Here is a 26820-nt window from a genome sequence, read left to right on the forward strand (position 1 = left end):
TTGAGGTGATATCTCATTGTAGTTTTGATTTGCATTTCTCTAATAATTAGTGATGTTCAGCATCTTTTCATGTGCCTCTTGGCCATCTGTATATCTTTCTTGCTGAAATGTCTATTTAGGCCTTCCACCCATTTTTTAATTGGATTGTTTGTTTTTTTGATATTGAGCTCCATGAGCTGTTTGTATATTTTGGAGATTAATCCTTTGTCTGTTGTTTCATTTGCAAATATTTTCTCCCATTCTGAGGGCTGTCTTTTTGATGGTTTCCTTTGCTGTGCAAAAGCTTTTAAGTTTAATTAAGTTCCATTTGTTTATCTTTGTTTTTATTTCTGTTACTCTAGGAGGTGGGTCAGAAAAGATCTTGCTGTGGTTTATGTCAAAGAGTGTTTTTCCTATGTTTTCCTCTAAGAGTTTTATAGTGTCTCGTCTTACATTTAGGTCTTTAATCCATTTTGAGTTTATTTCTGTGTATGGTGTTAGGTAGTGTTCTAAATTCGTTCTTTTACATGTAGCTCTCCAGATTTCTCCAGCACCACTTACTGAAGAGGCTGTCTTTTCTCCATTGTATGTTCTTGCCTCCTTTGTCATAAATTAGGTGACTGTATGCGCGTGGGTTAATCTCTGGGCTTATTCCTATCCATTTGGCCCCTCAGACCTGGTAGCTTTCTTTGATACTTCTGGGCCACTCTTGGCTTCTTAGAAGTTATTCTCCTCCACTGAAGACATGCTTTCTTTTGTAGAGTATTGCTGTTTCCTTTTTTTAGTCTTTTTTAGAAAAATTAATTACTTAATTATTTTTTGGCTGTGTTGGGTCTTTGTTGCTGCATGTGGGCTTTCTCTAGCTGTGGTGAGCGAGGGCTACCCTTCGTTGTGGTGCGCAGGCTTCTCATTGCAGTGGCTTCTCTTGTTGAGGAGCATAGGCTCTAGGTATGCAGGCTTCAGTAGTTTTGGCACACGGGCTTCGTTGCTCCGTGGCATGTGGGATCTTCCCAGACCAGGGCTCGAACCCGTGTCCCCTGCATTGGCAGGTGGGTTCTTAACCACTGAGCCACCAGGGAAGCCCCTACATGTCTTTTCATATCCTTTTTATTAGCACAGAATGGAGCAAAGACCAATCTTGAGTGGGGAAGGAAATACTGAGGGGAAAAATTCGTATTTCAAAAATATTACCCTGCATCACACTTAAGTTGAGAGTGAAAGTGTGGGAAATGAGAGAGTAGGTTGTCTCTAAAGAGAAATTACCCCAAGAGGAAAAAGAAAGAATTGAGAGATGGATTGGGGACACTAGTTTTTCAGAAAACCAGTGACCCTTCCCAGTCTTTTACTCTAACTCCCACTTGACTTTGCTTGATGGGAATTTTTAGGAGAGATGTATGTTGCTGTTTTGCTATTGCCACTTTATATGTGAATATCAAATATGCCAAGTTTCTAGGACATTAATGGATTTTGTATTGTAATTCAATACATTTTTATTAAATGAATGAACAATAAACAGCCATGGACATACATGGATATAGTAAAGCAGCTCAGGGCTACAAGGGCAGAAAGAGCTTCACAAATGTTTCCATTTGAAAGATTGAGTTTAGAAATTAATTGGATTTTTTTCCCTCAAATGGCACTTAATAATCTTGGGGACCAGTATTATACATTAGAGAACTTATTAACAGGTCTCAGCCAGGCACTTGGCTATTGAATGTTGACACAGGAGAAAAAAAAAAACCCACACACAAAATAACAACCAATAAACTCTGCAGAACAGTGTTAAGGATACTGGACTTTAACTTTTTGATTGGAGGTATTACTACTGCAGTGGGCTGACCTGCCAGATGGATCATTAAGATCAAAGGCTATACGTTATGATGCTTGCCTTTTAAAAAGTAAATGCTACTCTGAATTTCATAGTTTGCAACTTTCAGCTGGAAGTGACAGCATGGATTCTTGGTATCTGCCTTCATTTCTTTTCTTTGCTGCCCTCCTCCGGGTTTTTGGCTTGGTAAGAAAACAATGTATGGAAAACAATTAGAAAAATTGGGGGTAGTTGATACTGATTATTAAAGAACAACCTGTTCGTTCGTTTTTTGTTTTTTAAGGAATTTCAAAGTATCAATGAAATAAACGTTTCTTTTTGGCGAGCAGGGACAAGCAGGGTACTGGGAGTGAGAAGAAGACCCACCAGAAGGAAAGTCAGGGACACTGACATAAAGTTATGTTTTATCTTCAGTTTCATTGCTGTGTAACAAGTTTTCTTTTCATAAGATGGAAAATGTGAAATTTGAAAATCGTTCCATTTTTACTGCGGAATGTGACACATATTGCTGTTACAGTAATGTGAGACATGACGGAGTGAATGATGAATGTCACAGGCACAGCAAATACTTACGTTTTGTAGCATGGGATTTCTTTTCTGCTTCTTCATCAGGTTAGAACTATCTTTCTACAGTGACAGGTAGTTGGTACCACAAACCAACTTGAGGTTTGTTTTATTTATTTATTTTTAATTTTTATTGGCGTGTAGTTGATTTACAATGTTGTGTTAGTTTCAGGTGTACAGCAAAATGAATCAGTTATACATATATAGAGAGCCACTCTTTATTTATTTTTTTAAGATTCTTTTCCCATATAGGCCATTACAGAGTATTGAGTAGAGTCCCCTATGCTATACAGCAGGTTCTTATTAGTTATTTATCTTGTATAGATATGTGTATATGTGTGTATGTCAATCCCAATCTCCCAATTTATCCCTCCCCCCCTTATCCCCTGGTAACCATAATCACGTTTTTGTTTTTGTTTTTTTTTTTTTCATAATCAGGTTTTAAATGAAGTTTCAAGTGACTGGGGGGGAACCTTTAGTTGTGATTTTTAAATAACAATTATTATGTTGAGTTGATATTCTGTGAACAGAACTACAGCAGTGAGAACAGGAGATACTATTGAAGACTTATTAAAACTGTAATTATGAACAAATACTTGATGACTTTTTTCAGGAGGTGTGTTGGCATTCCTCTGTGAGTGTGTGCCTGTGTGTGGCCAAGTGTGAGGCAATCAAGGCACTAATTAATATCAAAAAGGATGGTCATCATCCAACCAGTTATTCCCATGCTTGTCAAACACCCCAACTGATTCTAGTATCTATATTCTAGTATCTACAGGTAAGTATTTAAATAAAAATTGTACCTTACATTTGTATGACAAGTTTACCAAGTTCTTTCACATTACATCATATAACCATCATAATACCCAGGCAAAGCAGGCACTGACCATATTATACAGATATTCTGAGTATCAGGAAGGTGAACTGACTTGCTGTTAGTTGGTAGAAGCAGGAATAAAACCCAGACCTACTGTCTACCAGTCCCGTGAGCTTTTTAAACTAGACTTCACTAAGAAATCTCAGGTTTACTTAGTTTTTGCCATTGTGTATGTGGTCTGGGTTTCATTTCATCACCTGTAGCGAATCTGTTTTCAGAAGGTTTTTTTTTTTTTTCCCACTTGCAAAGTATAGCCATAGATTTTTTTTTCTGGAGTATTTGGTATTGACTTTGAAGGTGGAGTCTTGAGAGAAATGTGAAAGTAAACCATGGTTAATGAGGTCTTCAATAAAATTTTCTTTTTAAAGGATCATGAAAAATTATAATATTTCAATATTGGGAATAAATTATTAGGTTTTTCAAGCATAGCTCCATGAATTCTTTAGAATCATGTTCACTTTAAATCATGTTTAAAGTGAACACTTAATTGAGGGCAGGACTCTTATGTTCTGCCTTCTTTTCAACCTGTGAAGTTGGTTTCTTGTTTCTTTCACCTTCAAATCCATACAACAGGCTGTTTCATTTTTTATATGAAATGAGAAGACCCTTGGGTCAAAAAGTTATCTTAGACTCTGCTTTAGTTCTCTTGGGATTTTGCCAGAAAGCTATCCATAATATTAGGGAAAAAAGAAAACCCCAGAAATGGTTAGATATAAATTGGAATCAATAAGACCATTTATTTCGTGGGCATCATAATAATATATCTTTTGTATGTGTTTGTTTCCCAGCCAACCCCAGAAATCTTTGGTGAGTCTATTTTGAGTTTTGCCCTATGTTATAATAAAAAAAGGTTATGTGAATAATAGAACAACAGAACAGAAGAACTTAGGACACATTTAATGCTAAGCACAGTGCATAATTGCATATGCATTATTGCATAATTGCATTGAACTTTGATCAAGCGCTGGCTTCTTTTGACTTATTGAGGAACGTTTTATTGTTTCTGCTCCAGCGTTCCACCTACTCAGCAAAAAAAAAAAATAAGTGGTGGTATAAGAAAGTCCAAACACAGTGACTGACATATCGGCATCCCATAAAATGCCTACTATTATTATTTTTGTTATTTTGTGTCAAATCAAATGGACCTGATGTCTGTCCTATTCAGTTGTACACTTAGAGGCTTGGCCATTATTATCTACCCCTTTGCAACTTAAGAATAATTCAAATATAAATTAGGAATTTTGCTTGAGAGTTCCAAGGTACACTATTAGCAAGGAATATAAATATATGGATAGATTGTACTGGTTTGACCAAATTTAAATATTTGCTTCCTATTTAATCTAGTCATCTAATCTAGTCTTTCAAATTAAGCTTAATATTACATGGAATGACCAATTTCTTATTCCTGAAGTTATTTGGCATACAAGGGACATGGGTAAAACAAGAGTATATATGCAAAAGCCCCATAGCCCCAAGCCTGGCTCATGGGAGGTCTCAATCAATCGATCAATCAATCAATGAATCAATGTATGTTGAATCAGAACCTGGTACTCTCTTATCTGAGGCAAAAGAACCTTGCTTACTTCTAATTGGTAATTGATAAAGATTTTCGTCTTTCATAAACACAATGTTCAATGTGTTTTTGTTCTTTTTGTTAAAGATGTAGATGGTGGAATTGACCAGGATATATTTGATATCAATGAAGGTTTGTGGATTTTTTAAAATTCTTTATTAAGTGGGGAGTTTGAATCCAATTTGCTAACACAAATTTTTACCTTCCCTCTTAGATTTGGGACTGGATCTTTTTGAGGGAGACATCAGACTTGATGGGGTGAGTTGAAACAATGCAAGGAAAGACCTTCAATTAACCACTGCAAGCTAAAATAGAGTATCTGAGAATGATGGGACAACATGGGCTTTGTTAAGCCCAACTATCTCTAAGGGTGTAGAATCATAGTTGACACATTTAGTCAATGAATACTTTATACTCTAAGGGACTCATATAATAGTATCTTCATCATTCATTACTCAGATTTGTGTGTGGTTAAAACTACCGTCACTCACCTGGTATGCTTTGGTCTTATTGATCTGACTGATTTTCATTATGGGAACAATATGATATTTTCATTTTTAAATAGAACCTCACTGATTAAAGCCAGTTGTAGCAAAATTAAACTGAATTTGTAAATTCAATGAATCAGGTTTTTACCATAAGAGAAAGGTTTTGTGACTCCTACTCTGACAGCTGAGAATAGAGTTGCCACATAAAGATCTTCCCAAACTATCATAAAGAGTACTGGTTCTGGGGCTTCCCTGGTGGTGCAGTGGTTGAGAGTCCGCCTGCCAATTCAGGGGACACAGGTTCGTGCCCCGGTCTGGGAAGATCCCACATGCCGCGGAGTGGCTGGGCCCGTGAGCCATGGCCGCTGAGCCTGCGTGTCCGGAGCCTGTGCTCCGCAACAGGAGAGGCCACAACAGGGAGAGGCCCGCGTAATGCAAAAAAAAAAAAAAAGAGTACTGGTTCTTACCTAGCCATCATGGCACACAGGTGAACACAGGTACCTTACATGTAGTTTAAGGGAGCTTAAACATTCCTCAACCCCCACTGTGAACTTCAACTCAAGAAACAGAGCTGCAGTGTCTGAGGTTTAGTCCTTGGTCTGCTCTTCTCTCCTTGATCCTACCCTGTACCAGGGCTTGTCATCTCTGTGCTGATGACTCCCAATGTATAACTCTGGTTCATTCCTTCTCCTGAGCTCCTGACTTGTCTATCCCAGTACTAATCCATCAGTTCCATTGGAATGTCTACAAGATACCTCAAACATAATGTGTCCTCAACTAAACTTTGATTTCTCATACAAGCTGTTCCTGCCTAGTTTTCCCTCTTAGTAAAGTAATCACCACTCCCTCTCCCCACTCCACTGAATAAGTAAAAAACCTAGGAGTCACCTTTGCTTCTTCCGTTTCCCTCACCCCACCATCCACTCCATCAGCAAGTTCTATCATTTCTATCTCCAAAGTATATATACTTCAAAGAATCCACTTCTCTCCTAATTTATCTGCTTCAAATGTTGCCCTCCTAGAATCTTTTCCACCCTGTCCCTGTCCCCTATCCCCTACAGCAAAGTGAACTTTTAAATAAGCAACACCACCATTTCACTTCCTGGCTTGAAACTCAACAGCTTCCTACCATATTTAGAATAATATCCAGATTTACCCACAGCCTTTAGGACTTTGCATGATTTAACTCCTGCCTATCTCTCCTCCCATCTCCTCTCTTCTTTGATCTCATCTCCTTAGGCCACTGGCCTCAAACATGCAAAATATACCAAGCATATTCCTACCTCAGAGCAGAGCAACTACTGTTTCCTCTGTCTGGAATGATCTTTCCAGAGCCCCTTTCAATACGGGCTCTTTCTTATCACTCTCATTTCACCTTCAATGTCATCCTTTCAAAAAAGCGTCCTGTCCTGACCTCTTTATCTAATACACTCCCCTAATCCCTTTATTCTTGTCCACATCTCCCTTTTTCATTTCCTCTGCTACTATTAATTATATCCTGTGTAAACTTAAAAAAATATTTATTTATTTATTTGGTTGCATGGGGTCTTAGTTGCGGCAGGTGGGCTTCTTAGTTGTGGCTCACCAGCTCCTTAGTTGTGGCTCACCAGCTTGTTAGTTGCAGCGTGTGGACTCTTAGTCGTGGCATGTGAACTCTTAGTTGCGGCATGCAGGTGGGATCTAGTTCCCTGACCAGGGATCGAACCCAGTCCCCCTGCATTGAGAGTGTGCAGTCTTATCCACTGTGCCACCAGGGAAGTCCTTAGACTGTTTTCTTACATGCTGTTTGTCTCCTCTACTAGAAAGAGCTCTAGGAAGGTAGAGACATTGGTAGTTTGGTTACCAATGGATCTCTGTTCTCTTGAACAGTGTTCATTTTGTTGGCTGGATGAATACATTAATGAAACATTATTAGCTTTCTATTATAAAAGTTGGGAGGGAGACACAAGAGGGAGGAGATATGGGGATATATGTATATGCATAGCTGATTCACTTTGTTATATGTATAGCTGATTCTGCTTTGTTAAAGCAGAAACTAACACACTATTTTAAAGCAATTATACTCCAATAAAGATGTTAAAAAAAATACTTGATGAAGGATGAATGGACCAGGAAAAAAAAATTTCAAGTACTTTAAAATTGTTTGAAAACTTTGGTCCAGCTCATGTGTGACTTTTTTTCTGATATTATGAGATCAAGATGATTGAAGTTTTGCTATCACTTCCTTCTTGTATATTTTTAATCTCTAGTATAAGAAACTAGTCTATGAATCTACCATATTTATTGTCCAGTTTTCCAACAATCATTATTTACATGATTTTGCTTCAACTTTATCAACAAAATTAATGATAGAAATTAGTGATTTCCCATCAGCCAATCAGAGAATTGTGCATAAGCTGATCACATACCCTGTAACCACCCTCCCTCACCTGGCCTTTAAAAATGCTTTGCCGAAACACTTTGGGGAGCTCAGGGTTTTTTGGGGCCTGAGCCACCCATCTCCTTGCACGGCCCTGCAATAAACCTTTCTCTGCTCCAAACTCTGATGTTTCGGATTGTTTGGCCTCACTATGCGTCAGGCCCACGAACTTGCGCTATTACAAGGATATGTAAAAATATGAATAATTGAAGTGAAATGATAGGATTAAAGGAAATATTAATGCTTATCATTCTCCTTATTAAAAAACCCAGAAATAAAAAAAAAGAAAGAAAAAAAAACCCCAGAAATTAGTGATTTCCTCCTAAAACCTTTGTTATAATATGATAAAAGTAGGTGTACACACACATGTGTACATGCACGCACACACCCTGGCAATTTGTTTAGACTGGCTGGGAAAGCTTAAAACTTCCTTTCTTTCTAGATTAACTATTGATTGTTTCATAAATTTTTGACTGATACATTCAATAAATCCTTTCCCACTTAATTTTGACAGGTACAAGAAAGAAATTCCATCGTTGGAGAAAGTTATAGATGGCCTCATACTATTCCATATGTTCTAGACGATAGCTTGGGTTAGTATGCACTTTGGAGTGCCCACAACTAATGTATGTTCCTGACAGAATATGATGACAGTATTTCCAAGGGAAGACTCACATGGCCTTTAAGGGTTTTTTTCTTTGTTGTTTTGTGTGGCTAAGTACACTTTAAAAAAAATAAGCAAAATGAAAAATGAACAGAACCTAAATGATTTTGTCTGAAATATTTGCTGGGTTTTGACCAATAAAGGGATGAATTCAACCAATATTTATGGAGAGCCTACTCTGTATTGGTTGCTTGGGACATAGATTTTAGGGAGCTAGTCTTTATTTTAAATCAGTGGTATCATATATGTTCAGACTTTACATATGAGTTTGAAACATGAAACAACCAACCAAACAAAACTTTAGGAACTGTCATTATTTTACTAATATTTTATTTGAACAATTGAGGAACTTAAACAACAAGAACCCACTATCATCTTTTATCATCTTTTTTGTTTATAAAATAAATAATGTTTTAATACTAAAAAGTCAGAAGAACCTAATCCAAAAGAAAGGACAGCTATTCTGTATTAGAAATTTATTGTAATGGAAAGCTCTAAACATGGTCCCCATTTAGTAAAAATGATATCCTTGACCAGCATCAGTTTAGGAACTGCCATTTGGGAAATTTTTCCTTAAATATCATACATTTCAATAGAGATTCAGATAAACCAAAAGCTAATTATAATAGAATGCAGTAAATGTAATGATTAGTGATATGTTCAAAATGTTATGGGAGCACACTGGAGGATGTTTAACTCAACCTAGATATAAAGGCATATGCATTAGGGAGCAGGTGAGCCTATGCAGTAGGGCTGCCATGAAGCTTGTGCAAGTTGTACACCACACATAGGTGCCTGGGGAGGGGGCACAAGTGGGACTGAAATTAAGTTTGCATTATATTCATCATGAGCATTCATTTCTTTGCATGAAGTACTAGTCATCCACCTGCCAATCCAGCACTTGGAACATCTGCCCAGATGAGGTGCCCCTCCCTTTCTTTCTTTCTTTCAAGTATATTTGATTTACAATATTGTGTTAGTTTCTGGTGTACAGTGAGGTGGCCCTTTCTAACTCATAGAAAGGAACTATGGGGGCTAGTGCAGCCTCTGACAGCAAGGGAAGCGCGTTCTAGGCAGATGGATCACTATGTGCAAAGGCATGGGGAAAGGAAGAAAACCCCTGCTGGGAAGTAGGTTGAGCGCGGGGAGATAATGAAGTTGAACAGGTAGGCAGACTTCAGATTGGGAAGGACTTGAGTCTTCCCCATGTTAAAGAACGTGGTGTGTATACCAGTGGTAATGTGAAGCGGCTAAAGGTTTTAATTCAGAAGTGAGATTGTTATCACTCTGGTTGCAGTATAGAAGATGTATTATCAGTGGGACAGAAAGAGAGTAAGAAGATCTGTTAGACTCTTGAAGAAATTCAGGGAAAGATTAAAGTGTTTCTGAACCAAGACTCTCTCAGTGAGGATAGACAAGAGGGGATAATTCTAAGAGAGGCTTAGGAGACAATTAGATTTGGTGATTAGCTCCAAGAGATCAAGAAGGTGAGTCTAGGGAAAGAAGTGCTAGTGTCCAAGATTATGTCTTAGACACCTGGGTGGATGGTAACACCTTTAACAAGAATAGGGAATATGTCTTGGAGAGGGTAGGATAGAGAAATGTGGTGGAAATTGGTTTTTGGCGTGTAGAATTTGAAATGCATCAGGCTCACTGTGGTGGAGATATCATATAATGGCTTGGTGTCTGATCTGGTCATTCAAGATAGAGAAATCTAACAGGGAGTTATTAAGGGTATAGGAGATGGTTGAAGCTATGGATATGGATGAGATTCTCACATAGTGCCTTGCATATAATGAGTACTTCATAGATAATGGATCTTATTGGATGACCCAGGAAGATTGTATTGTGTAAGAAGATGGCACAGAATGGAATTCAGCCTGGGAGAGCAACTTTTTGGCATTGATATAGATGGGAGATCTGATAGAGATTTTTTTTTTTTTTTTTTTTTTTGCGGTACGCGGGCCTCTCACTGTTGTGGCCTCTCCTGTTGCGGAGCACAGGCCCCGGACGCGCAGGCTCAGCGGCCATGTCTCACGGGCCCAGCTGCCCCGCGGCATGTGGGATCTTCCCGGACCGGGGCACGAACCCGCGTCCCCTGCATCGGCAGGCGGACTCTCAACCACTGAGCCACCAGGGAAGCCCTGATAGAGATTTTTGAGAAGGGAAGAATGGCCATTAAACAGATGAAAAACCAAGAGTACAGTAGTAAAAGCCAAAGCAACAGTAATTAATAGGATTAGAAGCTATAAAGAGCTTGTGTAACATCAGGAGAGAATGATGTTCATTGGCTTTTGGAACTGGGGAAAATCTGAAACATTTTATTAAAATAAAAAAAATTTCGGCTTTATTGAGGTATAATTGACATAAAATTATAAGATACTTAAATTGTAACTGTGGTGATTGGACATATGTATACATTGTGAAAGGATTCCCACATCGAGTTAACTAACACATCCATCACCTCACGTATTTCTCCTTTTTTTGTGTGTGAGAACATTTATGTTCTACTCTCTTAGCAAATTTCCATTATGCAATACAGTACTATCAACTATAGTCACCATGTTTTACATTAGATTCTCAGATCTTATTTATTTTACAGTTGAAAGTTTGTACCCTTTTACCAACCTCTCCTTATTTAAATATTTATTTTTGATTTTAATCTTTTGATTAAAAATTTTAAAATACTTTTGTTTCAAAATCATATATATGTATGTGTATAATACATATACATACATATATACACATATATATGTATGTATGTATAGCTTAAAAACGTTATTCTCCTGTGTTCCGTGAAAGATCAGTGAGCTTTAATTTGACTGTATCTCTTAGGCTATTTTTGCCATGTATTTTAACCAAAGTTATCCTAACCTTATGAGCTTTATGTACCTGTTTCTTTTTTTAAAATTTTTTGCTTTTTTAAAATTGAAATATAGTTGATGTACAATATTATATGTTACAGGTATACAATATAGTGAGTCACAATTTTTACAGGTTATACTACATTTATGCTTATTATAAAATATTGGCTATATTCCCCATGTTGTACCATAGATCCTTGTAGCTTATTTTATACCTAATAGTTTGTACCTCTTAGTCCCCTACCCCATCTTGCCCCTCCCCCCTTCCCTCTCCCCACTGGTAACCACTAATTTGTTCTCTATATCTGTAAGTCTGTTTTTTTTTTGTTATATTCACTAGTTTCTCCTACTTTTTAGACTCCACATATAAGTAATATCATACAGTATTTGTCTTTGACTTATTTCACTTAGCATAATCCCCTCCAAGTCCATCCATGTTGCTACAAAAGGCAAAATTTCATTCTTTTTTATGGCTGAGTGGTACTCCATTGTGTATATACATATACCACATCTTCTTTATCCATTCATCTGTTGATGGACACTTAGGTTGCTTCCATATCTTGGCAATTGTCAGTAGTACTGCTATGAACATTTGGGGTGCATGCATCTTTTCAAATTAGTGTTTTTGTTTTTTTTGGATATATACTTAGGAATGGAATTGCTGGGTCATATGGTAGTTCTATTTTTAGTCTTTTGAGAAAACTCCAAACTATTTTCCATATGAAATGCTGCCAGTAGGGCTTTAGTCTTTTAGCTTAAGCCTCAGGTATTATCTGGCTGTTAAGATGCAACTCACCTGAAAGGGGTAGAACTTGAAGCAACGGTGTATAGCTTCCTGTGAGTGAGTTACAGTTGCTTGCCTGAGTGCCAGATTTGAAGTGAGTGGTAAGGGGAAGTAGGGAGAGGAGGAAAGGGGTAAAAGGTGGGAATAGAAATGAAGACCAAGGTGCTAGGAGCAGGAAGGGGCTAACAAGGGGAAGATAATTCTAAACAGCTGCTTGCTTAACTCCTAGGCTTGTCTGGGACCTGCCTTGTCCTTCGGAGCCTGGAGATTTAGGTAACAGGATCCCTGGTGGAGCTCTTCTGCATCTGTGATGCAAAGTGAATTAAAGCCCTTGGTAAATAAAGGCACAGGGTAAATAAGGATCTTATCTTGGTAGAAAGCTATACTTTTTTACAAAACTTTCACATTTATTCCCTTATTTGAGTCTCCAAACAATTCAACGCAGGATAGAAACTATCCTTATTAAGCTTTATAAAAATCGAAGGCAAGCAAGTTCCTTTTACGTTCAGTTCAAAAACAGTCATGTGGTGGTTGGTATCATCATGCCTTATTTTAAGGAAGTGTTAGATCTGAAATAGTGACCCAAATGTGATACTTACAATACAGAAAATTTGGAAACAATTTAAATATTTGTCAATAGGAAGTTAGTTATGTATCTTACTGTCATATAATGTGGCCATTAAAATGGTAAAAACAATACTTACTGGGCTTCCCTGGTGGCGCAGTGGTTGAGAGTCCGCCTGCCGATGCAGGGGACACGGGTTCATGCCCCGGTCCGGGAAGATCCCACATGCCGCGGAGCGGCTGGGCCCGTGAGCCATGGCCGCTGAGCCTGCGCGTCCGGAGCCTGTGCTCCGCAACGGGAGAGGCCACAACAGTGAGAGGCCCGCATACCGCAAAAAAAAAAAAAAAAAAAAAAAAAACCCAAAAAAACAATACTTACTGATGAAGGAAGATTTTAAGATATATTATTTAGTGAAAAAATAGTTTATAATATTATTATGTAGGCTGTGACTTTATTTTTTATAAAAATATTTATATTATGTATGTACGTATTCATAAGAAAAAAGTATGATAAATGTGGTTGATTATTTCTGGGTAAGATTTTATAATTTCTTTCTTTTTGTTTATATTTTCTAACTTACAATGAACATGTATTATTTGTGTGATATTGTAAAAGGTTGAATTCTGAGTGCCTGTTATAGATTCATGGATTTTAGGTCCCACATGTATCTTGTTCTTTACTTTCACCTAGACAGAGGCTTTCTGAATAATGTCTTTAAATGTTTGTGCAATGGACATGTAAGAAGGTAGGAAGGAAATAAACATTGGATAAATGCTCACTTTACAGTAGTGCCCCCTTATGCTTGGGGCATATGTTCCGAGACCCCCAGTGGATGCCTGAAGCTGTGGGTAGTACCAAATCCTATATATAGCATGTTTTTTCCTATACTACATACCTATGATAAAGTTTAATTGATAAATTAGGCACAGGAAGAGATAGTAACTAATAAGAAAAGAGAACAATTATAATACACTGTAATAAAAGTTAAGTGAATGTGGTCTCTCTCTCTCTCAAAATATTTTATTGTACTGTACTAACCCTTGTGATGATGTGAGATGATAAAATGCCTGCATCCTGAGATGAAATGAGGTGAATGACGTAGGCGTTGTGATGTAACGTTAGGCTACTATTGACCTTCTGATGCCACATCAGAAGGAGGATCATCTGCTTCGGGTGATGCTGGGTCACTGACCCATGGTGATGTTGATGATTGGGTGTTGGGAGCAGATAATGGATGTCCAGGGTTGGGGAGTCCCTGGTGGGATGGAGCGGCATGGCACAAGGTTTCGTCAAGCTCTCAGAGTGGCGTGCAACTTAAAAATTATGAATTGCTTATTTCTGGAGTTTTCCATTTAATATTTTTGGATCTCGGTTAACTGCAGGTAACTGAAACTGCAGAAAGCAAAACTACAGATAAAGGGAGACTACTGTACTTGGAACTTCACCTCTACTTTCTCTGCTATCCTCACAATATCCCTGTGAAGTTGATTTTAATTCCCCACTTAGCTGATCTGATGATAATACCAAAGCTCTAAGGGTAAATTAAATTGGCAAAGATTATGTATCAAAAATAAGTGGTGGGGCTTCCCTGGTGGTGCAGTGGTTGAGAGTCTGCCTGTCGATGCAGGGGACGCGGGTTCATGCCCCGGTCTGGGAAGATCCCACATGCCGCGGAGCGGCTGGGCCCGTGAGCCATGGCCGCTGAGCCCGCGCGTCTCGAGCCTGTGCTCCGCAACGGGAGAGGCCACAGCAGGGAGAGGCCCGCGTACCGCAAAATAAATAAATAAATAAATAATAAGTGGTGAGGATAGGGGAGAACTTAGCTGTGTCTTGTTCCAAAGTCCACACACCATCTTCTCTGCCATACTGTCTCCCACCTCCCGGCAGACACCATCCTTCACTTCACCGTACTTGACCCCAGCTGTGACTGTCTCTCCATATGCACCTGATATAGCTCCTTCCTCCGGGTTGCCCTCTGAGCTTCTTTTCCTGAACGTCTTTGCTGCTTTCACACCTCTGCCGTCTTTGAGCTCCATTCTATCTAACCTGTTAGCATCACTCAACTTGAAAGCAATGGTTCTTATTTGTGTTTTGGACCCGGAACTCACTTGCGAATCTTATGAATGCTCTCCCCAGAAAATGCACTTTGCAGAGATAGATATATAGAGATATAGACGTAATTCTTTGTCTACTATTTCAACATATTCATGGTCCCTCTCATCTCAAGGTCCTCAGATTAAAAACTCTGCTGTGAGGCTTTAAATACATATTATAGCTTCTTAGATGAAGCATGTGACAGTGATTGTTCATTTTGGTTACCTGCGAACCAATGTATATGTTCTCTGAGGTAAGGAAATGCCCTTTTTGCTATTTGCACCTCTAATGACTCCAGGGAAATATATATGGGGTGAAAAAAAGCTACCTGAAGAACAACCAATTAATTGCATGTGATACTTGATTGGTGCTGTATACTAAGTTTTTAAAAAATAAAACACTAAATATTCATGGAGGGGCTAACTCACGATAAACAATATATTGCATGGCCTGTTTCCATGGTGAACTGTTCAATGGTGGTAATTTTAATAAGTTTATTTTTGTTTGTTTTCTTCCTTCAGAAATGAATGCCAGGGGAGTTATCCTCAATGCATTTGAACGCTATCGCCTAAAAACATGCATTGACTTCAAGCCTTGGTCTGGAGAACCCAACTATATATCAGTGTTCAAGGGCAGTGGGTAAGTTGAAGAGTTGGTCTTCTAAGTGCTCTGATGAGAACTGTTGTGGCTGGGGCATTACATCACAGCAGTTGCCCTTGACCCTAACCTTGGGGGGGGGGGTCGGGGGCTTCCATTGCTGTTTGCTGGATCTGTTTTCTTTAGCCATAAAAGAATATTTTCATACATGCAACCAGACTGCCAACGTTAAGACAAGGAAGGTGGGATCGCATGCCATCCACCCTATGACTCTGTGAACTTCAACCTGTTTGTCGTTTCTATACTCCTTATTTCTGCCTTCAAGTAAAACCCATCTGTATGCATGTACACATGTATATTTAAATTTATTTTAACCTAAGAACTCTTACTACTTCAGTTAAGAAGGTGATAGTTATTTGACTCAAGGTCAGCAGTTCTGAATGGTTCCTATATCTATAAAACCCTTATTCAAGGACCATCTGAAAAATTTTGAAATTGCCAGAAAAGATCAGGACTTGGCTGCCTGGAGGATGACTCAGTCCTTTTTAAACATTTGGTGTCACAGCCCAAGTTCCCCAAAGGTCATCTGGTCTGGAAGGCTTTTCATACCGTACTGGGGTTTTGAGAGAAATACATGGTGTCCAAACATAAGTGAAGGATCTAGGTGGGTACCTAAGTGCATTAGGCATTAGGGATTTTGCCTTAGGACCTCCACCTGCATCAATATAAAACCCTCTCCCCCTTCTGTAAACCCTCCTGTAAGCTGCTGGTCTTCAGTGGGAAATAGGCGCGTTGGGAAGCAAGAACTCTCCATCGGAAAGGGCTGTGACAGAATAGCAACAGTGCAACATGAGTTTCTCCACGCACTGGGATTCTGGCATGAACAGTCTCGGTCTGATCGGGATGACTATGTCAGCATAATTTGGGACAGAATTATTTCAGGTACATTTATCTTGTTTTCTTACATTGTTTTTTAAGTTAAATACTGAATTTCTAAACATGTGCCCTCTTCTGCCATTGGTGCTGTCTATCAATAATGGGAAAACTCTGATGTTTTGATCTTACTTGATTTGGCTCTAATTCAATAGGAGTTGAAGTGCCTGAAGGTTTTTGGGGAACAGTATTCCAGAACCCCAGTTTGAGCTGGATGTGATCTTAGAAACCAGTGTTTCCCGAAGATTATTTTATGTAGTGCCATTGCACAATTTGTTCAGGGGGGTTGTGAGGAAAGGAATCTGATTTCCCAAAATTAATTTGGGAAATCCTAGGTTAAAAGAAATTAAACTTAGAGTTATTTACACTGCTGTACTGTTCAGTGTCTTTGCTAGACTAACACGAATTGTAAATCTCCAAGAGGAGCATTTCCCAAAATGACTTGATCATGCTTTTTTTTTTTTTTCTTTTTGTGGAGCATTTGGATTTATTGTTCTTTTCTTAAAATTTTTTTTTTATTTTTTTAACATCTTTATTGGAGTATAATTGCTTTACAATGGTGTGTTAGTTTCTGCTGTATAACAAAGTGAATCAGCTATACATATATCCCCATATCTCCTCCCTCCTGCGTTTCCCTCCCTCCCTCCCTGTCCCACCCCTCTAGGTGGTCACAAAGCACCGAGCTGATCTCCCGGATTTATTGTTCTTTGGAGCCCATGTTGGGAAACACTGCCAACCGCCTGAACTTTTCGTGACTTTGTGCTCAAAGTCAGAAAGGTTTTAATAACCCTGTCCGACTAGAACTCACATTTTCCGCAGTGACACTTAGTTTCCCCGTCCGTCCTGCCTCCATAGGGTATGGCGGGGGTGTGGGGGGGAGGGGGAGGGGAAGGATGGCATCGCTATCAAGTGAGGCCAGTGAGGGCTGCTCTGCAGTGAGGGCCCCTGACATCACAATTCTAACATCACATTACCTGCCCCTGGCCTCACCCCTACCCAGAGTCTGGGGGAAGGCACTGAAGCCAACTGAAAGATTTCTAGAACAAGAGAAGTGTTGAGCTTTAATCTATGGCCTCACTCTTTAAGATTTCCAATGTCTTATTTCTGTTAGAAACTTCTGCCTCGACTTGATAACTCATCTTTATGCTTTGTTGATCAAATCTACCTTGTTGTGTCCGCAAAATCATTCGATTTCACATTGCAGTCAGTGGCCCATTGGTATGATGCTAAGCGGTCAGGAATCTTCTCTAAATGTATTTATTTACATACATCTACACGTGTTCCAGAAACTAAGAATAACTAAGATAACTAAGAAATCACTGACGATGTCAATCCTTTCAATGACCACATTATCATTCCCAGATCCTACCCCACCACACCTCCCAAAGTCCTCTTATTTTCATCTCCATCCACTGAGGATACTCTACCTCTCCTCATTGCCAATGACCCTGAGTGTTTCAACAACACTTTTTAGAATCCTTCTTTCCATTAGCAGTTCTTAGAACCTTAGGCCAAATGCTAAAGTCCAACTTTGAGCTGAAATGAAACCTTAGATAAGTTCAGCATGACAGCTGGTATCACGATTCTAAGTTTGAATAGTCTATTCTAAGATAGGAATATATGAAACACTCTTGAAATACCATAGAGTGTCAGTTGTAGCCAAGGTTGCACTGTTTATTATAATCTTTATTTCTAAGTTAACAGTCTTTGGAGTAAGATAAACTAAATTCTGTGAACATCAAGTAATTAAAGATTTTTATCTATCATTTAGGCAAAAAGAACAATTTTGAATCCTATGATGACCGACAAACAGACTCCCTGAATGTTCCCTATGATTACAGCTCAGTGATGCACTATAGTAAAACTGCATTCCAGAATGGATCAGAACCAACAATTGTGACAAGAATCCCAGACTTCATGGATGTGATCGGCCAACGAATGGATTTCAGTGACTCTGATATCTTAAAGCTGAATCAACTGTATAACTGCTGTATGTGACAGGTTCTTTGAAATGACTTCTCCTCCTCTCTGCTCTGTAGGAAAACATTCTGTTATGTGCCATTTTGCCAAGCATTGATAGGTTTTCTGAAATTATAGTTAGATAATTGTTTGATAATAATAGTTTGATAGTTGAAGTTTGATATTCTGAAAGAAAGAAAACAAAACAAAACAGAATAGCCCCCAGATACCAGACTACAACATGGAAACAGCATTTTTCTTCTCACAAGCTCTGGGCTTTAGATATAAAAACAAACAGAGTCCTATAGCAGCATGAGCATGCCCCACTCAAGTTTTTGAAGCTGTTACTAATGCAAATGTGGACCAACTTGATATTGAAAACTCTTTTCAGCCCAAATGAGGTGTACAGTCATAATATAAATGGGATCAAATAATCCGGGTTGTGGTTTATTACTCGGAATAACTAGGGGAGTGTAGACTCAGGTTTCTATAATTAGTTAACCTGATAAACAAGACTTGGGGCAGGCAGCTTATACAGAACTACACAGTTGGTCGATTGTCTTGGTTTTGCAGATATCAAGAGATCTTGAAGCCACCATCACTCAGAATCAGTGACGAGTCCTCTTTAACGTCATCCTAGAATTCCTAGTGCTTCAGGATAATCTCAGTTTTTACTACTTAGATTATCATGTTATATATGAGCGTCAATAATTGTCTTTTTGCTTTGGTAGCCTCTTCCTTGAGCTTTATGGAGTCGTGCGATTTTGAACTGGAAAATGTGTGTGGTATGATTCAAAGTTCAGAAGATAGTGCTGACTGGCAACGGGTCTCCCAGGTTCCCGAGGGGCCAGAGAGTGATCACTCCAACATGGGCCGGTGCAAAGGTAACAGGAGTGAGATACTTCCAGATTTTACTCTCAGCGGTTCTAGCCTCTTTCTTTGCTGTGAAATACTGGGATTTGAGTTCTTATTTTTATTAGAATTATTAATGATAGCCCACTCGTGCTGCTCAGGAATTGGTTCTGTGCCTTATAAGGATGTGGTTAATTTCTTTGCTTTTTACTGTCCGAGTTTGCTTTTTTTCCCCATGAGTCAGCGCTGGGCTCTGTGAAGCCTCTACCCATAGTATGTGCCCACAGCAAGAGGGGCTGCCCCTCCCCAAAAGGACTCTTTTCTCTGGAGCAGTGGGGTTGTTTTCTTGAAGCCTGAAGAATCCAAGAGAACTTCAGTGAACAGCACCAGGCTGTGAATTAATCAGTTTCAGAATTTCAGCTGGTTGTGATTACACGTTTCTGTTACAAAAATACTTTAAATGAAGGTAGAAAGTACAATTTATTTAATTTTACTCAGATGAGTATTCTTTTCCATTGAAATTTTGTTTTGAATCAAATAGTCATTTATTTGGCTACAAGCACCACATTTTTATTTATTTTCTCATTTCTGGCAGCAAATATGTAAAACTAGCCTTCAGAACCCAGGGCCATTGCTTGACAGCTCAGATGACCTGGGAAGGGGTAGAGATCTCTAAGAGCATGGAGGGGCTTTTCCTTTTTCTTTTTTGGGGGATTGGTGGGGACATGACAGATGTTGTTTAAAGGTACAAACTTGTAACACGTAGTAAAAACCCCTAGAGATCTAATGCCCAGCATAGTGAAAATAGGCAACAATATTGTATTATAATCGTCAAACTTGCTGAGACTAGACTTAATTATTCCCACCACCAAAAAGAAATGATATTATGTATTGTGATAGGAGTGCTAATTATTGCTACAATGACAATCAGATGCCAATATATTAATGTGTCAAATGAACATGTTGTGTACCTTAAATTTACACAATGGTACATGTCAAACATATTTCAATTAAAAAATATTTTTTAAATGTAGATTTGAATAGTGGATAGTGGTTCTACATAGATCAGTAGGAGGGAGGAAGGGAAGGGGCAGGTGGAGAGAGAGAGAGAAAGAGGGAGAGAGAGAGGCTAAACCAAACAGGTAACACTTTTTCCCATTTTTGAAAACTAACATGTGTAGTAAGAAAAAAGTGATCTAATGTTGCTTTTCTTCATAGACTGCCTGCTCCAAGAACTGCATTTAAATGCTCAAAACAGTGCCCTGCATACAGTGGGAACTAGGTGGAAATAGAGTGCCCGCGAGACACGCATTCCTGTATCCGGTATCTGTTTTCTCAGTTCTGCATTTTGTCCTCTTTAACAGGTTCTGGTTTCTTCATGCATTTCAACAGGAGCTCTGTAAATGAGGGGGCCACAGCAATGCTGGGAAGTAGAATACTATACCCTAAACGAGGATTTCAGTGCTTGCAATTTTTTTTATATAACAGTGGAAGTGAATATGACCAACTGAACATCTATGTCAGGGAATATTCTGCAGCCAGTGTGAACAGGACTCTGACCCTTGTGGAAGAAATAAAAGGTACACTATCGCCATTCTTATTCTTGGGTTCAGAGTGAGTCAGTCTTAACCCTTTACTTAATGCAAAACCACTTACAACAGGGTAGGGGCTATGGACTTAGTACTTTTTTTTTGGACTTAGTACTTTTCAATGTAGAACTTGATCCTACTTGTTTTATGCAGTGGTTGGGAAGCTAAAATGAGAGTCCTTTCTGTGCTACAGAATATGTGACACTTAAGAAACTGTAGATCAGTCTCTGGCGCTGGGGAAGCCGTTCTTGGCAACTAATAAAAATATAATGGAAACTAGCTTAGGCAAAATGTGAAGAGTTACTGGCTCAACATAACTATATTGTAGAATGGAGAAGAGAGGAGCTGGCCTCAGGCAGGATGGGACCTGTCCCTGAACATGGTTGGGGACCTTTCCTGTTATCTCAGATGGGCTTTGTCTGTAAAACTGGTGCTTTGGCCGTTTCACTTCCCAGCTTACATTTTACCAAATGTACCATCAGACTAGAGAAGGGTCTCTTCCTCTAATTTCTAGCCTAGAAAAATAAATTCCAGCAAAGGATTCTAATTGTTATGACTTGAGTTAAATGCATCTTCTAGAGCAATTCTGAGTGGAGAGAGGGCAACACTGATTAGGCGGCCACCCTTCCTTCTAATCATGTGTCCGGGAGGTGGGTCACATTGACCACATATTAAAGCAGATGGTTCAGAAGGTCCACTGAGGAAGGGAAGGGCTGTGGCCTGGCGGCTGTATTACTGTCTGCTCCACACAGTGACCTCTTGGTTTGAATGAATTGACTAAAACCTATTATAAAACTGATCCACATTATGTCATATGTCATGCCATTTTCCCCCTGTTTAACAGTGAAAAGCAATCTGAAACATAGATGATGTTTTCCTATATGTATATGTATATACATATACATATATACACACATTATACATGTACATTTTATGTATCTAATGCATATATAAAAGATTATAAATAAGATTATTACACACATGTTTGATTATACATATATAATCCCTTGCATTAGCAATCTGTGGGTGTTATTATTGACAGATAAAGCACAAAATGTACTTAAGAAACCTGCTTAGGAGTCCAGAATTTAAACTGAAAGTACTGGTAAAAATGAAGTGGAGGCTCTCATGAAAGGTTTTTGTTCAATCTGGGGTCCTTCCACGGAGAACAGCATTTTCTGTAATTTGGATCTTTCTAACTTATTTTCAAGCAACATGTTTCTCATTAAGTGCCAATATATTTAAGTTTGAAGGCATTGAGTTAACTACTAGTTTGACATGAATTCCTGAGCTATTCTCTACCTGGGAGGCTTCTGAAAACTTTTAAATGGACTGCTTCTTATTTGGGTATGTGACATCAGAAAATAAGACAAGATGTCATACAATGTGCTGCTAGCTAGGGGTAGGAGTAATAGTGGAGGGGACGTGTAGTCTGGGAAGAAAGGAGATGGTACCAAATATCAGATATGTAACATCGAGTCAGTTGCAAGATGTGGGCTTTCTAGGGTTTGGTGAATTCATACTTAATACTGCCAAAGAGTTGACTAAAAATTTTGCATGTGAAGGAAGTATTCCAATCAAAGTATAAATAGATTAAAGGAGGCTTCGGATGAGTATCACAGGAATCTGGGGTACAAGTGTAGAGTATTGGGCTTGCTTGTCTGTTTAACTAACTGAATGGGAGGTATCTTGTAAGTTGGGCATGGAGTTCTCATGAGTTAGATGCTATCGTTTGCTCACCTGTCTCTGGGAAAGGGTGCTCTATCTAAGAATCAGCTAGATAAGCATCCAGATATTCCAGAGAGCTGCGCCATCCCCACAGAAATGCCTTGAAGTAACTGGGCCTGAGCTGGAGGCGCAAGAAAGCCATACCTCATACCCGCAGGAAGCAGTAGGTCTAGAAAGACCCTTTGTCCATGAAGGCTAGAACTCTAATGTCGATTTGCACGTGATTCATAGTCCTTTGTCCTCTTTGGAATAATAATGTCTCTTTTGCAGATGTACCCATCGGGAGCTGGCAGCTTTACCACGTAACACTGAAAGTGACCAACAAATTTAGAGTGGTATTTGGAGGCGTCAGAGGCGCTGGTGCCTCACGGGGTGGCCTGTCTATTGATGACATCAATCTTTCAGAAACACAGTGCCCTCATCATGTCTGGCATATAAGGAATTTCACACAGCTCATTGGCAGCCCCAGTGGATCTGTCTACAGTCCTTCATTTTATTCTTCTAAAGGCTATGCCTTTCAGATTCGCTTGAATCTAAGTAGTTTGCCTAATGTAGGAATGTATTTCCACTTGATCTCTGGAGCCAATGATGATCAATTAGAGTGGCCATGTCCTTGGCAACAAGTCACGATGACCATCTTGGATCAAAATCCTGACATTCGGCAGCGTATGTCCAACAAGCGGAGTATAACTACAGACCCATTTATGACCACCGGTTTGTGACTCATCTTTTTTATTGGTAATACACAATCACTGCTCTAGGAGGGATGGATGATTTGGGAAGGAGAGACTGCATAGCCAGGTAGCTAGGGAATTTTGAGCCCCAAATCTAAGGATCAGAAGATATTTAGGGGAAGGGCTTCAGCAGCTGTGGACAGAGTCTCCCAGGCAGGAGACTGTCAGAAATGTCAGCAAAGATGCCAACAAATTGAGAAGATATTGGCTATATTTTTGGAAACTGATGACAATACCTGAATTCCCAGGGTTGTACGAGGAGTGTTTTAGTTTTAGAGTCCGACGCACCTGGATTCAATCCAAGGCTTGCTTCTCATTAGCTATGTAACCTTGAGCAGATAATCTCTTGAAACACCAGTGTCCTCAGAAGTGAAACTGGGACAGTAATAAAAACCCCACACATTTGTTAAAAGTATCTCTACAGATCAAGTAGGGGAGTTTGTGGAAGGGCCTGGTATGGAGAGTCTCTCAGATGTTGAGTTCTCCTAACCCATGCTGTCCTGATCTTGCCTCTGAATTGTCAAAAACAGTTCAGCTTTTGTAATGGGGGTGGTTTTTGATCAGAACGAAGATGTCGAGTAGGTGCTCCGTAGTGTTGGGAAGGGTATGGGAATGGATTGCAACTTCTTATTAAAGAATTCTGGAGGACTTGCCAATGGTGACACCATCCTCCCCCCTCTTTCTAGTCTGAAAGAGAAGCAGCACCCAGAAAGCAATGATCACATTTCTAATTGTAATAATCCTTTGCCCTCTGGGAACATAATAAAGTGAAAAATGGAATTGTGGCAAGGTGCATATTATTGCCAAATCTGAATTCTGTATATGAAAAGAATGGACCTGAGTAACTTGGGGAAAAAAATATATATATAATCTGATAGAGGTGTGGGGATTTGATGTTCAGAATTTCTTTACCTTTTCCCAAAACATTTCTCCCTGAATGATATTGAAAATGGCTCAAGGTTGGGTGGGTCACCACCTTTTCCCAGAAGCAGTGCTTCTCACTGTCTTCTACTCCTGAAGGACTTTACTCTGTTCGGTGAATAATTCAGTTACTGAGGTGAGTTGTTCAGTGCTAATATTAAAACCTCTCTCAGTAGCACATTGATTTAACTCAGCTAAAAGGACTACCTGTAACTCAGAAGGCCACTAAAGAATGATTCTAATGGGCAACGGAGTTTCTACACTGCTCGTTCAGTAGAAGTGTGACACCCCCATGTAGGAAGCTTTTGATACCTCTCCACTCATATTCCAGAATGTGCTCCTCTCTGCCATGTCATCTCATTTCTTTAGGACAGTCTAAATGAACAAACTCTAGTGACTTGGCAGGGAACACATTACAGGTCAATAGCATCACTGAATTATTTTGAGCTCTGTCCTAATTGTGCTTCACGTTGCCTGTGCTTTCCTACACCAAAAGCTATGATGATGCTAAACACAGTCCATTAATATAAATTGCTTTTTCAGGTAATGGAGACTATTTTTGGGACAGGCCTTCCAAAGTGGGAGTACAAGATTTTTTCCCTAATGGAACTCAGTTTCAAAGAGGTAGGGGCTATGGATACAGTGTCTTTATGACCCATGAGAGGCTGAAAAGCAGAGATTTTATGAAAGGAGATGATGTTTATGTCCTCCTGACAGTGGAAGGTATGTCAATAAAAGTAGTTTTATCTAAGCTGCTTTTTTTTTGTGGTCGTTGATTATTTACTGTGTTTTTCTGGATTCCGTGTTTAGATATATTAGAGACGTGGGAGGGAATGGACATGAGTGAGATTTTTTTTAGTATGAATCATTAACAATATGAAAATAATTTAAATGAAAACAGGGACAGTTCCAGGATAAAGAACTTAATTAACACTGCCTGGAGCAATAGTGGAAAGCTTTAGTCCAGAACACTTCTTTAGAAATAAGCTGAAGTATAGCCATTATACCCTAGAATTTAACTCTAGGATTCCAGAAGTAAAAATATCCCAGAAACACATAAAATTAGAGTGGAAATGATCTGGCTTTATTGTCTCTTTCAGATATGTATACATACATATATAGAGATGTGTGCACACACACATATATCTCGTCAGTAATAGCATTAATCTATTGTCTTCTAAAATTTCTCAGCCATGGCAGCCAATAATTACATTTCCCAGGAATACTGTTGGTTTCCATGCCAAGGCCCAGGCAAGCATGTGTTCAGTTGTAGTCCCGCAGGCTGGTTCAGCTTCCCTTTGTGTCTAGATTTCAGCCTGCCTGTTTATTTTTTCACTGCCTATAAACGTTACTGAATGGTGCTTCAAGAGTACCTGAATTTCTCACAAACCTGAAGCCTGAACATTTTATTTTGAAACTTAAAGATCAAATGCTTGTTAAACCCCAAACTGATTTCCCTCCATGCTCTCCTCTCACCCTCCTTAGACATATCGCACCTTAATACTACACAAAATGAGCCAACCCCGACCTTGGGCGTCAATGACCTTTGCACAAACTTTAAATGTGAGAATGATGGCATTTGCATTCTCCATAATGGCAAAGCTGAGTGCAGGTAAGGATACAATCTACCCATTCTTTTGTTACATATTTTTTCATTCCCACAATGTAGGATTCATATGATATTTCATATGAATGAAATCAGTTGATTCTCATCTCAAAACCGTTCATAAGATATTTATCTTTTGCTCTCCATTTGGGACTTTGTGTTGCCAGCAGAACGACAGAATTATTTATGCAAAGGTAGCACGTTATTCTAATTGCCTGAAACAGTCCTCATGAGTTACATATCTTATTAGGTCCTCACAACGGTCTGGTGTGGTTACTGTGACTGTCCTCGTTTCCTAGATGGAGATACCTAAATTCTAAGAAGAGCTTGGCCACGGTCATAGCTGGGATGTGGAGGGACTGGGACACCGAGAACTAAATTTTCTCCAGTACCTATGCTACCTTCCTTTCCCAGCTGGGAGCTGCTGTGTTAAGTCCCAGATTAGGAGTAATTCCATTGTTCCTTTCCTTTGGCCCTGCCTGTGCTAGTCTAACCAACCCTTCTAGTCCAGAATGGGTGACAAATAGTTCCATCTGCCAATGACCTGCGTGTTGACTCTCACCTTCGATGGTGAAGATTTTCAGATTAAAATATCAACTCATAACTCCGAGTCACGTTCCGAACATGTAGGTGTCCGTCAGGGGAAGACTGGTGGTACATGGGAGAAAGGTGTGAAAAGAGAGGCTCAACTCGAGACACCATTGTGATTGCCGTGTCTTCCACTGTTGCTGTGTTTGCTGTGATGCTGGTCATCACCCTTGTCAGTGTCTACTGTACCAGGAAAAAGTATCATCAAGAGACAAGTTCAAAGACAGCAAATATGACTCTGGAAAATGTAAGTTGACTCTCATATTTGGTTATTCAAAACCTATTGATGGAATTATATAAAGACAAATTAGGACTTTTTATATATCCTAAAAAAAAAATTTCTCTACTCCCTCTGCTGGGGATAACAGCTTTGAGACTATGAGTTCTTGTTATGTTCACTATAAAGCAACGGGTCTTAAATTGGGATCCATGGAGGGTTTTACGGGGGATTTTATTATCCTTCTGGAACTGTACCCAGAATTTTGTGTGGTTGTGCAATTTTCTGGGGTGGGAGTCTGTGACCCTCCTGAAAGGCACAACTGATTTTGCCTACACATTTCAACCTTCCTGGTTAAGGGGAGAGGTGACCTGTAAGCGTCATCATTCTAAAGGTT

At 39.3% G+C, this 26820-nt stretch overlaps 1 protein-coding gene across 1 annotated transcript in view; it reads left to right on the top strand.

Moving 5' to 3' along the window:
* The first annotated feature begins 1930 nt into the window (after window positions 1–1930).
* The window catches only part of MEP1B (meprin A subunit beta), a 66633-nt gene continuing 41743 nt past the window's right edge, over window positions 1931–26820 (top strand). The window contains exons 1-14 of the mRNA XM_060027774.1: window positions 1931–1993; window positions 4037–4055; window positions 4909–4953; window positions 5036–5079; window positions 8243–8321; window positions 15221–15338; window positions 16060–16238; window positions 18001–18219; window positions 18920–19072; window positions 20405–20620; window positions 22628–23071; window positions 24556–24735; window positions 25498–25624; window positions 26249–26453. Of these exons, the coding sequence (XP_059883757.1) occupies window positions 1931–1993; window positions 4037–4055; window positions 4909–4953; window positions 5036–5079; window positions 8243–8321; window positions 15221–15338; window positions 16060–16238; window positions 18001–18219; window positions 18920–19072; window positions 20405–20620; window positions 22628–23071; window positions 24556–24735; window positions 25498–25624; window positions 26249–26453 (2091 nt within the window). The remainder of the gene's footprint in view (window positions 1994–4036; window positions 4056–4908; window positions 4954–5035; window positions 5080–8242; window positions 8322–15220; window positions 15339–16059; window positions 16239–18000; window positions 18220–18919; window positions 19073–20404; window positions 20621–22627; window positions 23072–24555; window positions 24736–25497; window positions 25625–26248; window positions 26454–26820) is intronic.

This window comes from Delphinus delphis, chromosome 13, assembly GCF_949987515.2.
Source record: "Delphinus delphis chromosome 13, mDelDel1.2, whole genome shotgun sequence".
NCBI classification, from domain to species: Eukaryota; Metazoa; Chordata; class Mammalia; order Artiodactyla; family Delphinidae; genus Delphinus; species Delphinus delphis.